The sequence below is a fragment of the Ambystoma mexicanum genome, chromosome 11 (genome assembly GCF_040938575.1).
Source record: "Ambystoma mexicanum isolate Mex_15411 chromosome 11, UKY_AmexF1_1, whole genome shotgun sequence".
Lineage (NCBI taxonomy): Eukaryota > Metazoa > Chordata > Amphibia > Caudata > Ambystomatidae > Ambystoma > Ambystoma mexicanum.
The window spans coordinates 987,717,916-987,730,745 of NC_090934.1; the positions used below are offsets into that span (position 1 = coordinate 987,717,916).

General features: G+C 43.6%; 1 protein-coding gene across 1 annotated transcript in view; it reads right to left on the reverse strand.

Moving 5' to 3' along the window:
* Nucleotides 1-12,830, reverse strand: part of LOC138505094 (uncharacterized) — a 717,078-nt gene that overhangs the window by 221,701 nt on the left and 482,547 nt on the right. Inside the window, exons 45-46 of the mRNA XM_069625408.1 lie at nt 7,308-7,574; nt 1,864-2,127 (exon numbers count right to left, since the gene is read on the reverse strand). Of these exons, the coding sequence (XP_069481509.1) occupies nt 1,864-2,127; nt 7,308-7,574 (531 nt within the window). The remainder of the gene's footprint in view (nt 1-1,863; nt 2,128-7,307; nt 7,575-12,830) is intronic.

Sequence of the window (12,830 nt, forward strand, 5' to 3'; positions counted from 1 at the left end):
TCACCACCAGGTCAACAGTAGAGACAATCAGCGCTGCTTTTGTGTAATATAAGAAAATATGAGGTCTTTTTTTCTTTTGGTTTGCGAGATTGCAATTTAGGAAGAGAGCTAAATTAAGTCAACGCCTAGTTGGTCTATACTTTTTCAGATCCACTTAAATTGTGACCTAGATGAGAGCTTGGTCAGAAAAATTTACATTACAAATATCCACTTTAGTTATGTCAGCACCAGTGTGTGGCTGGATAGTTGTATGTTGCCAATATCTACTTTGGTTATGTCATCCTTTCAATTCCTTCATAGGCAAAGGTAATTGATATGGAATGAGCTGTCAGGTGCAGTGCAGTGAACAGCATGCTCCCTCCCGACAGGTGTGCCAGTTTCCATGTGTGCACAAGGCCTAACTGCCTTACAAGACCCTGTAGTTTCTTTATGCCTCAAGTTGTCTGGTGTCTGACCAGCTAGGATTCTGTCCAATTGGTTTTCAGATGGTAGTTTGACGTCCCTACCTACCAGCAAGTAAGGGCATTTGTGAAAATCCCATAATATTATATAGAATATCCTTGGAGTGTATGTGTGTAGAAATATGTTACCTAGAGAAACTGATTTTTTTTCAAAATTAGGATGCAGAATCAAATAATTAGAGACTGGATCATTTCCTACCCGTTTCTGCCCTCCATGTTGTAGGGATACAACTGATTGTAGTGGAACTCAACCCCCACCACTCCCATCTCTATTAAGTCATCTCCTTTGCAATTAAATGTGTCTCCAGGAGCAATTGATGACACGCCCCATACCTCCTGGACTACTCCAAGTAATGGGTCGAGAAGACAATATTTTACAAAGCAATATTACATGAACTAGAGCATGTTCTTGGCTCCCTTTATTCTGGCTTCATGGGTATGTTAAGAGTAGCTACTGACAACCTTCCAAGAGTTCCCCTATTGCTGCAACTGTCTCACTTGTGTGGTCTCAGCACTAGGATCATACCCACCCAGAACCCTCCCGTATTGTTTGTTGTACAGATGCATTTGAGTGTGCATTGGCCATTGCTGTAGCTCTTTTACTTTTAAGGGCAGATTTGCACAGTTCAGTGAGCTGTTTGTATGATATACTGATTTTACTTCATTCATTTTATATTGCCCCATTGCACTGCAGCAGCATGCAGATTCCCAGGAGTCATTTGTCTTGTATCTTCCCATAGGTTGTGGGTCCTGGAACTACCAGTGCTGCCCATGTTTCTGGTGTATGCAAGTGGCATAAGAAGGAGCATCAAGAACATGCACCAGATGAAAAGTGTAAAGGCAGGAGCTCATGAAGCAAGCCCACAGGGCCCATGCAATATACACATTTTAATATCAGGAAAATAAGCATGGTAAATAACACACTTATCAAACAGCAGGACTCTGATGAATAAATGCTAACATAACATTAGGCCAACAAAAATCATTGGGTCAGTATATTAATCTAAAACATCATCACCATTAACATCAAATTGCGCAATTAATCAAGGACAAACAAGAAATAAGGTGTAGAGGCATTACTAATGAGGATCCTTCCTATTTTACATATTCACTTCAAACAGTACTGACAATGGGCCTCATTACGAGTTTTGCAGTGCAGGAAAAAAGTGGAGGTGATTCCGTTACCTCAATTTTTCCACGGTATTACCACTGGCGGAATTAGCAGTTTTTAATGCTGCCTAATTTTGGAGGTACATTGGAGGAACTACCTCCTGTTACTTAAACCTCATAAACGTGCAGGTAAAATTCACCATGAAGTCAAAAATGATTTTCTGTCTTTATGTATTGTGGCTGTTTTGACACTTTCGACAATAAATCTGTACACTGTAACATATACACTTACATGTTACTCCCGTCACTGGATCTGATGTCTCGTTGTACGGGCCGCTGGCTGTTGTGATTGTGACAGTGTATTCCCTTCCAGGGAGCAAGCTTGTGAAAGTAACAGGCTGCGTAGTTGTGCTTTTCTTCGTTTGGTTGACGGCTCCGTGAATGGCGATAGTGTATAGTTCCACGATTCCAGGGGGTTGGTTCCAGCTGATCTGCAGGGAACTTGTTGAGTTATTGTTTATGACAGTAATATTCTCAGGTGGTATCCGTTCAGGCCCTAAGGAGGAAAAGGTCAGTTGTCTCAATAAACTCTAAATTGTTGAAGCATTGAGACCCAAATCATAATACATATGACAGATTTCTCAATAACTGCATTAAGGGTCACCAGGATATGCCTAGCAACTCCCGGGGTACCCACAGGCACTTCCTGCCACTCCTGGTTTGGCATCCCAGAGAGGGAGTTTGGCCTGCCCGAGCTCACCAGCTGTTGAAGAAATGGGTAACAGAATACCCCTGAGGTTAGACCAACTTGAGACCGATTGACCAGTTCAAGGGGGTGCATAACTGGACCAACAATGTATAGGCATGTGCCTGTGGTGCATGTTGATCAGGCTGTTATGCTAGGTATTGCTCTGTATACTGTCTGGATTGAAAGAAGAAGGAATAGCCATAAGTGTTAGAGGGTATATGTCTACAAATTAAGAACGCTTTGTTCTTCTGTCAATAACTAAATTGCTGACGCTGTCTAGCAATTTTTATAATGCCTGAGGTAAGGAATGCATGTTGGATTATATCTTAGTGAATATTGGATGTCATCAATGAAATCTGCACATAACACAAGAGTATATGCTTTTAAACTGCAGTGGGAGCTGATAGAAGCACCATATCGTTTTGGATCCATATAATATAATAGCAGCAATGGTACATGTGTGAATGCACCTTACAAGTGATTGTAACTAAAGCAAGGATAGGTGCTGGCAATGAGTCCATTCAGTTAAATACAATATGTATTCCCCTCCTTGTGATAGGCAAAAATATGTCATTCTTGTAGCTGTATTTTTCAATCCGAGACAGTATGCGTTTCACTCTGATAGATATTGTTTAGCGATCATCAGCGCACTTTGAAATAGCAAAGTGATATAGATGGCACAAGTGAATGAACTAATATCAATTTAAATAAATAACAATATTGCATGAATTTCATTGTAGGTAATGTGAAAGCACTTTCTTTTTAAAAAGATAGTGGTGTCTTTAGTAAACAGAAAATAGAGAAAGAATCACTATGTGCTTAAGAATTGAAACCTTAAGTGGAGGCGCATATATTGAAAGAATCAGATTCAATTAATCTCCATCCCTTGTGGAGAGCGAGAGCCGCCGCCCATCTCTATGCTGAAACCTGCATGCACATGCATAGTAATGTCAGAGTGCTAGAACGATGAGATGGTGAGCAAGCTCTTCAAAGGCAGAAAAGTGCAAGGAAGTGAATGAAAACTAGCAAAACCAACAAGTATTTGTTGCTATTGAAAAATTTAAGAAATTAACCTCTCCAGGGTGCATAAACCAACACACTGAGAACACATTTATACCCATACATCAACATGCTGGAATGCAAATTCTACCAGTGTGTCTGTAATTAACACAATGTATTATGAGAATCCTGTTATGAGCCAGTGCAATCCAAAATCTAAGTAAATAAAATAATGTTAGAGGGACCAGAGAGTTTACAGACAACAGGAGTGACGGCGTGATTCACATTTGCAAACATTGGCCACTGTCACCTTGGCTGGGTCATTGTGTGTAATTTGTTGGTAAAGGGGCTTAATGGTGCATGTTGGGCAGTGTACACGAACAATTAGACTCATACATTTCATATTCATATTGTGTAAAAAATGATCTGCCACTTTAGTTAGATGAAAAGTTTGAAACATTATAGCAATTAGTACAAACAACTCATCCTTTATATCTATAACTTTAATAGGGTAGCCAGGGCAACATGGCATAAAAGGTGCTCTATATTGATTGTGTAAAGTGCTTGAATTTGTAAAGTTGAGGGAGGTTCTCACACAACTTGGCCCCTACATATCAACTAAGCCAACATGGTATTGCTTGGAGTTACTTAGTTACGGAACCAATATAGTATAAAGGGCAATGTGTTTTGTGAGCAAACAAATGCATGCTGAAGAAAATATGCTTTGACAAAAAAGGGAATTAGATGAGGAGGAGAGTGTAGGAAAAAGGGTGTTCATTGTGAACACTCAATGTGTAAACGCAGTCAATAGACATAATCAATATTATATGCAAGGAGAACAAACGTAATCCCTAATTATTTTGAAAGAAAACATAGATTTCAATATCAGAATTGACACAGACATTTTTTGTCATAAAAGCAGAGTTTTGCAATCATCAATGTCCATGACTCTTATCTGTCTGAGATTCAGGTTAGAGGCCTCTCTTGCCAACGTGCAGCGAACGTCTACTGAAGCCGAACAATACTTGATCACCCTAAAATGATTTTTGTGGAGAGGACTGATTGAGCTACCAACATTTAATTAGTTACAAGTATATTCCCTTGTAGCAACATTGAACATTCACTTGTAGGAACATTGTAGGTTTAAATCTGAAGAAATGGCGAAGTAAACATATGTTTTACCACATAGAAATTCTATGTGTTTATCCTTGACCAGCGGGCACATTTTACAAATGGCACCTTTAAGGTCTCTGGAACATAATTGGAAGCTGTGTTGTTTCAGTAGCAGTAGAATTAAAAATATCTCGGCATAATATGGCGTTTCATGGAATTGGTCACATAATAGTAATATCACTGTTCTGCACTTAAGTACCAGGTCCAGTAATGCCCCCCCACACTTGTGAGGCTAATATTGCTTTTTTTAAGTTGAGAAAGGACATGTACAGCTTTTTGCAACTAAAAAATAAAAATTCAAAAAAAATATGGGCGCCATGGATCAGGAGAGGAGGGACTACATGTTGTCCCTTCTCTCTTTTCATGCATCTGGACACTCCGGGAACACTAGTGCTCGCAGCACCGGCGAGGGACATAGAAGCAGAAGGTAAGAGGGACGGGGATGGGAGGGGGCGAAATGTGTGGATAAGGAGAGGGGTTTGGGGAATGGGGACGAGGGGGATGGAGGGGCACTTACATCACTATCTGGAGGAGGAAGATGGTGGCCTCCAGCTCTGAGGAGGCTCACAACTGGTGCTTTACCATGTGGCAAAGCCCCGTTTCTGAGCCTACTCATTGGCTGGGAGGCCAAGACCATGCCCCCGGCAGGTGGTAATACAGAATTTGCAAAAACAAGGGGGTTTCTGGGAGTTTCTCTATTACTGGCAATATATCCCAGGTTAGAGTCTCAACCATAGTCTTTAGCTCACCATCCTTTCACAGAAGAGATATTTCCACTACACATCAGTCTTTGTCCTGCCCAAGGGCAGTCCAGCACCGAAATGCCTGGCAATTCTCTTCTGAACAAGAGTACCAACAGCAACCCCAGACACGTGTTTCGGCCTGGTTGGGCCTTGTCAGTGAGATGGAGCTGTGCCTCTATAAGAACAATGAGAAAGGGTTCCAAGTCTGGATTACCCTAGTAACGTAGGGTGAAAACCCAAAGCTACTTAATATGCAAAAACACGGGGGTTTCTGGGAGTTTCTCTACTACTGGCCTATATCCTAGGTTAGAGTCCCAACCAGAGTCTTTAGCTCAGCATCCTTTCACAGAAGAGAAATGTCCACTACACATCAGTCTTTGTCCTGCCCAGAATTCTCTTCTGTGAAAGGATGGTGAGCTAAAGACTCTGGTTGAGACTCTAACCCGGATATAGGCCGGTAGTAGAGAAACTCCCAGAACCTCCTTACTAGGGTAATCCAGACGTGGAACCCTTGCTCACTGTTCTTAGAGAGGCACAGCGCCACCTCACTGACGAGGCCCAAGCAGGCCGAAACACGTGTCTGGGGTTTCTGTTGGTACTCTTGTTCAGAAGAGAATTGCCAGGCATTTCAGTGCTGACTGTCCTTGGGCAGGACAAAGACTGATATTTAGTGGAAATGTCTCTTCTGTGAAAGGATGGTGAGCTAAAGACTCTGGTTGAGACTCTAACCCGGGAAATAGAACAGTAATAGAGAAACTCCCAGAACCCCCTTGTTTTTGCATATTAAGTAGCTTGGGGTTTTCACCCTAAGTTACTAGGGTGATCCAGACGTGGAACCCTTGCTAACTGTTCTTAGAGAGGCACAGTTCCACCTCACTGACGAGGCCCAACCAGGCCGAAACACGTGTCTGGGATTGCTGGTGGTACTCTTGTTCAGAAGAGAATTGCCAGGAATTTCAGTGTTGGACTGCCCTTCGGCAGGAAAAAGACTGATATGTAGTGGAAATTTCTCTTCTGTGAAAGGATGGTGAGCTAAAGACTCTGGTTGAGATTCTAACCCCGGATATAGGCCGGTAGTAGAGAAACTCCCAGAACCCCCTTGTTTTTGCACTAATACAGAATATTACAATTTTGTTGTAATCTTTGAAATATGTTTTATATTGTGATGGATCTAGTCGTATTCAGTTCTCGTGTAGAGGAATTTTTTTCTTCTTGGATCACAGAGAGCAGCAATGATATGGGGCCGTTTTGTGCCTTAAATCAAACAGTTGTTTGATATTGCTTCTGCATTATTTCATATTTATTTCACAGCCAACTCTCGCAACAAATTATGCTGAAGAAGTAAAGCTGATATCCTTAACATTATGGTTCAGGATTAGACTTTTCTTACCTAATGAATAACCATTTCAATGTTTCTAGGTTAAGAGTGGAGACAGCCAAGTAACAATTTGTTTAAGGAAAATATTCCCAGAAAACACACGTTGGTACCACTACACAGACACATATTTGGAGAAAAAACCTCAGTAGTGAAAGCTTCCTTTTTGTATGTTTTAGCAATTTTTGCAGGCAAAGGGGCATTGACATTTAAATATTTGCAAAACATTGAGGCATATGATGGCATCTTTCCGTCAAAAACATGTGCACATGGATTGTATAGACTATTCAATAAAAAGCAGAAAATATTAATTTTTGTCATTTTTGTTTCAGCTTTAAAGCATCAATAATTGCGAGTCAGGCAAAGGACATCACATTGGGAATATTGAGGGGTGCTGATGGCAACACCCATAAAATCACAGTGAGCATCTGTAGCAAAAGAACTGGGGCAGTCCTGTTATCATCATAGCTCCTTTTAACAACTGCCTTATATTTACCATTGTAGAGAAGCAGTGGGCGTAGTGAACAGCTCTTGCACTACTACGTTTAGCTTATTGCTAATAAAGAAAATAAATTCACAAGATCACCATAGGTTTTTGGAAATACTGAATTAATATTTGCTGGTACAATGTCAGAGAACAAGTAAATCAGTGTAGGGCATCCATGAACACAGTATACAAAAACAGAAACTCAACTTACTAGTGTATGAAGATGTGATAACAGGCAAACTGATATAATTACCAGCAGCGACTGTCACAATGTGTATTGTGTAGTTTGTCCCAGGTACCAGGCTCACAAGGGTGGCATAGGCAGTGCTGTTTGTGACACTCCAAGCCCCCTGTGAACTACTGTATGTGATGTTGTAAATGAAATCTGCACCAGTCATATTTGCAGCAGGCGTCCAATCAAGGGAGATTCTGTTTTTCTGCACATTCCTCAAGCTCAGGAACTCTGGCATTGAAGGATCTATGGAGCATGAAAATATGTCATGTATTAAATGAAATGAAAGATGGAAGTGAATCGATTAATTGACTATGCTTACCAGGGATGTCCAACTGCAGGCAATGAGGGCCGGAAAACATGTCAGATTGTCGGGCCATCCCGCATAAATATTCATGAGATAAATTTGCATACAATATTTCTAAATTCATGCTAATTTATCTTATGAATATTAATCAGTGATATACTGAAAAAGGCCAGGTTTGCAGCCCTGGGGGCTTGGAGTTGGACACTCCTGATGTCAACAGTAGGATATAGGATACACCTCTGCTATTGAGACAACTACATATGGAATCACATTTTTTTTGTCAGTGCAAACTCTGTAATAAATATGTTTAATAAATACGTATTTAATACACTTTAACAATATGACCTGCCCCTCTTTGCATGAGCATCGGAGTACTTCATATGCAACACATTGGCAATCAATAATGTAGCAGTAACAATGGAGATTACAGAGGGATGTAAATAGGGCAGAGCCAGGTTCAAAGACATGAGCTGATGGCATTGAGGAGAGCAGGTGAGTGCGGAATAAGGAAAAAGTTTGGGTATGTCTCGTGGACTCTTTTTCAATGTTCCATGTCCAAGATGTAAAGAGAAAGCCATTATTGATTTTTCAAATACATTTTTCCTTAGGTACATTAGGAGTAAGCAGCCTGTGACTCTCTAGAGGTGTTGGGTTATGGCTCCAATGATCCTTCGCCTTTGACTATATGGCGAAGGGCAGATGGGAGTTGTAGGTAGGGCTGGGCGATATATCAACTTTTGGAAATATATTAATACACTTTCAGAATCGATATAGGATGAGACAATATCATTAACATCGAGTTATATACATATCTATACATAATTACATAAACTACCATTTTGTATTTACATTTTGATATTTACACAGCTCTGCGTATTCTGAAACAGGAAGAGTAACCTTGTATGTGCACTTTATTTTGATCAGTGTCTTATAAATAAAAGTGTTTGTGACATCTCACATGTAGTTGGCGGCTAACAACGGAGCATTTACCCAAACAAACATAGTGAAATGTGACTTTTGGTCAATATTGGCCAGCCCTAGTTGTAGGCCAAAACATCCGGAGAGACCAAAGTGGATTCCCCTGAAGCTCAATGAAAAACTGCAAATTTCCTCTTGTTATTGGTCTGGAAGTGGGGTAGAAAAATGTGGAGGTAATAACCTACAGTTAAAGACATTAGCATAAACATATAATCCTTAACAGACCACGGAAGCAACAGCATTACAAAAACGTCTAAAACGTAACGGAAAAGTCATCAAAGAGCAAGTTGCATTGAGTTGATAAGGCAACATGATGGTTATCAACAAATCTTAACATATTTCCCTCACAATTGCAGGAAACAAAAGGGAAGAAGTTGGTATGGATATGAGGACATTAAATAAAAAGATGGACAAAAAGAGTAGTGATTGCATCCAATATTCAGTCCTCGTAAGCATCCCTTAATTTGTCACACATTCACTTGAAGTTCTCATGATTCCCCATGCTCCATGTGGCCAGTCTCCCCATCTCTATTATCCAGTCTTCACCCTGGAGAGGTTACTTGGACTCCAGGTTTCGTGGAACAAGTTTTTTTGCCAGATTCCACAATCTGAGATGAGTGAACAGGAATTTGGTAAAACGATGAATCCTTTAAGAAGAATAGCTTTCAGTTGAGCTGGACATCAATGCTGAGGACCAGGTCTATTAGTTCTTAATCCTCGGCCAGCTAGGAATGATATTAAGGCACCATGACATAAAATACGTGCAGATGCCCCTCTCTCTGCCACAGTTACATAATTTGGAATCAAATGTCCATTTCCGAGTCCAATGGAGTCCAAGACATATTTTTATTGCAAGAGACAACCAGCCATATTGATTATCAATTTAGATATTGTGCCAGGTCAGAAAAGAGACGGAGACAATATTTTGATATTGCCACTTTGTTTTTTTATTAAATTATTGAAAAAGGGCCTAACTTTTCCAATTGCTATGTGGGTGTTCCCTTGCTATATAAAACATTAAGGTGGTCGTTCATCATCAGGAAGTCATACACTGGAAACAAGTCTGCTGTCCAAGAACTTATCCTAACTGATCCTTCCACTAGTCTAACAAATTAAGTTCCGGAGAATGTCTCCCTTATCCTGATTGTCATTTCACACAATTTTTCTCCTTTGCTTCAGACTTCTTTTTAGTAGGTTAACTTAAAAATATGTCTCTAGTCACTTTCTGTGTACATTCTTGTAACTCTTTCACAAGTTATTTTTGTTATCCCTCCTCCTTAGTGATTGTTTTTCCAGGAATGATATGATATGATATGATATGGCATTTGTAACGCGCCTATACCCAAGTGTTTCAAGGCGCGACGAGGCAGGGGGGGAAACAAGGGGAAGACAGATAACGATCCTACTAGGCCAGGTGTCATTCAGATCGCGCAAGTGCAGGGGTGGGGGGAAGGGAAAAGTGCAAGGGGAAGGGGAGGGGGGGAGTGCAGTACAAGGTAAGTAGCGTAAAAAAATAATAAATATGGCCAGCTGGTGGCAAGTGCAAGGTAGATGCAGAACAAGTGCTGGGAAGGGGGGCTGTAAGGATACAGTGACAGTCCTGCAGTGCAGGGGGGTGCCCGGGAGGCAGTGCAAGTGGAGAGTGGCTGGGTCCTGGACCAAGGTCACTGAGAGTGGCCCAGTTGCAGATTCAGAGCAGATTCAGTGAAGAATTAAAGCTGTTCAGCAGGGGAGAGGGAGAGAGAAAGCAGAAGCAAAGAGGAAGGTTTTGAGGTGCTTCCGGAACCGGAGGTGGTTCTCCTCAAGTTTCAGGGAGGCAGGAAGGCTGTTCCAGAGGGAGGCCCCTGCTGCAGAGAGAGATCTACCCCCAGCTCGTTGCTTCGAGAAGCGGCTGACCCTGAGGGAGTTGGAGACGGATGAGCGAAGGGCTCGGGAAGGAAGATATTTAGGAAGAGAGAGTTGAAGGTATTTGGGCCCCACGCCCCAGAAGGCCTTGTGGACAATGCAGAGGGTTTGGACTTAATCCTCGCAGCCACTGGGAGCCAGTCTAGAGATTTCAGTCCTGGAGAGATACGGTCCCTGGGCTTAAGGCCAAGGACAAGTCTCGCAGTTCTGTTCTGGATGAGTTGCAGAGGGCGGAGAGTGGAGGCAGGCAGATTAAGATAGAGGCTGTTACAGTAATCCAGCTTTGAGAGAACCAGGGCTCGGGAGACAGTGAGCTTCTGGGGGAAGGAGAGGAAGGGAATAATAGCTCTGAGGAGGTGCAGCTGGTAGTGTGACTTCTTAGAGACGTCTGATATATGAGGAGAGAAGGAGAGTGTGGAGTCGAAGATGACCCCGAGGGTTTTTGCCTTGCAGGTAGGGGCAGGAAGGGGGCCAAGGGAGGCCGGCTAGAGATCTGCAGGGAAGGAGGGAGTGGGTGTGCCGATAAGTAGAATCTCAGTCTTACTGGCATTAAGGCAAAGGTCATTGGCGGCACACCATTCCTGGATAGCAGACAGACAGTCAGAGATGAGGGAAGGAGAGGAGGAGGCCGAGGGTAGCCTGAAGATGAGCTGGGTATCGTCCGCATAGCACTGGAAGTTGGGGCAGAGAGCAGCGATGCGGAGGGCAAGGAGTGCCAGATACTGGTTGAAAAGCCAGGGAGAGAGGTTAGATCCCTGGGGAACACCACAGGAGGAGAAAAAGATGTCAGAGAGGAAGGACCCCAGTTGGACCTGGGAGGGTCGATTGGAAAGGAAAGAGGTCAGCCACGCCAGAGCCTGACCAGTGATACCCAGGTTATCACGGAGACGGTTGAGCAGGATGGCATGGTTGACAGTGTCAAAGGCAGAGGAGAGATCGAGTAGAATGAGAACACACAGAGTGTTGGAATCGAGGTTCGAGAGCAGGTCCTCACGGATGTTCAGGAGAGCAGTTTCCGTGCTTCTGGCAGCTCTGAAGCCAGATTGATGGTCATGAAGACTACCAACAGATTCAGCGTGGAGGTTAAGCTGGGAGATGGCCAGTTTCTCCAGGAGCTTGCCCAGGAAGGGAGTAATGGAGATTGGGCGATAGTTAGCCGGGCAGGAAGGGTCGGAAGAGGGTTTCTTGAGGAGGGGGTGCACAAGGGAGTGCTTGAGGGGGGAAGGGAAGACTCCAGAGGCGAAGGAGTGGTTGCGAAAATCAGCCAGGGCAGGAGCCAGGGAGTTGACGTGGTCCTTGATGGTTTTGGAAGAACAGGGGTGAACCTGTTTAGACGAGACTTTCATAGATCGGACTTGTCTGGAAACCTCATCAGCAGAAAAAAGTGGAAAGGCAGAGAAGGAGGGAGGAGGGGTGGCTGCAGAAGGGTCAGAGGAAGAGCCGGGAAGAGAGGGAAGGAGGTGAAAGGAGGAGAGCGAGGACAGGATGTCCTGAGTTTTTGAGATGAAGTGAGAGGCCAGTGCAGTGCAGAGGGCCTGGGAGGGGACAGGAGAGGTAGAGACTGCAGCAGGGTTGGCCAGCTCCTTGCAGATTTTAAAGAGTTTGGCCGAGTTGTTTGATGCCTCAGAGATGTGGGCTTGGATAAGGGCTCTCTTCTTGGTGAGAACGGAGAGCCGGTATTGCCTTTGGAGCAGGCGGCAGGCCAGTTTGTCAGAGGATGAACATGAAGCACGCCATTTCCTCTCTGCCACCCTGCACTTGCGTTTTAGGGTGACGAGATCCGAGTCATACCAGGAGTTACATTTGGCTTTGGGCTTCAGGCGGATTCTCATGACGGGGCAAGGATATCAAGAGTATTAGATATAGCAGAGTGGAGCATGGAGAGGGCTGTGTCAGGGTGGGAGTCAGCCGAAGGGGGAGGCGGGGGCGAGAAGGTAGCAGCAAAAGCCTCAACTGACACGCGCTTCATGGGTCGGATGACCGAGAAGGTGGGTGGTAGTGAAGAGGGTGGCTTTGCCTGTGGGGTAGGGAGGGTGATGTGGGAGGATAGGAGAAAGTGATCACTCCAGGAGAGAGGAGTGGAGAGAGGGACGGAGAGGGGAAGGTCAGAGGAGATCAGAGCATCAAGAGTGTCCCCTGCAGAGTGAGTAGGCCCAGACGGGAGAATAGAGAGTGCGAGAGAGTTGCAGAGGTCATGAAAGAGACCAGTGGGGGGACAGGAGGCATTGAGGTGGATGTTGAAGTCACCAAGAAAGAGGAGTTGAGTGGTTGAGGACAGTAGTGAGGAGGAGAGGTCAGCCCACTCAGAGAGG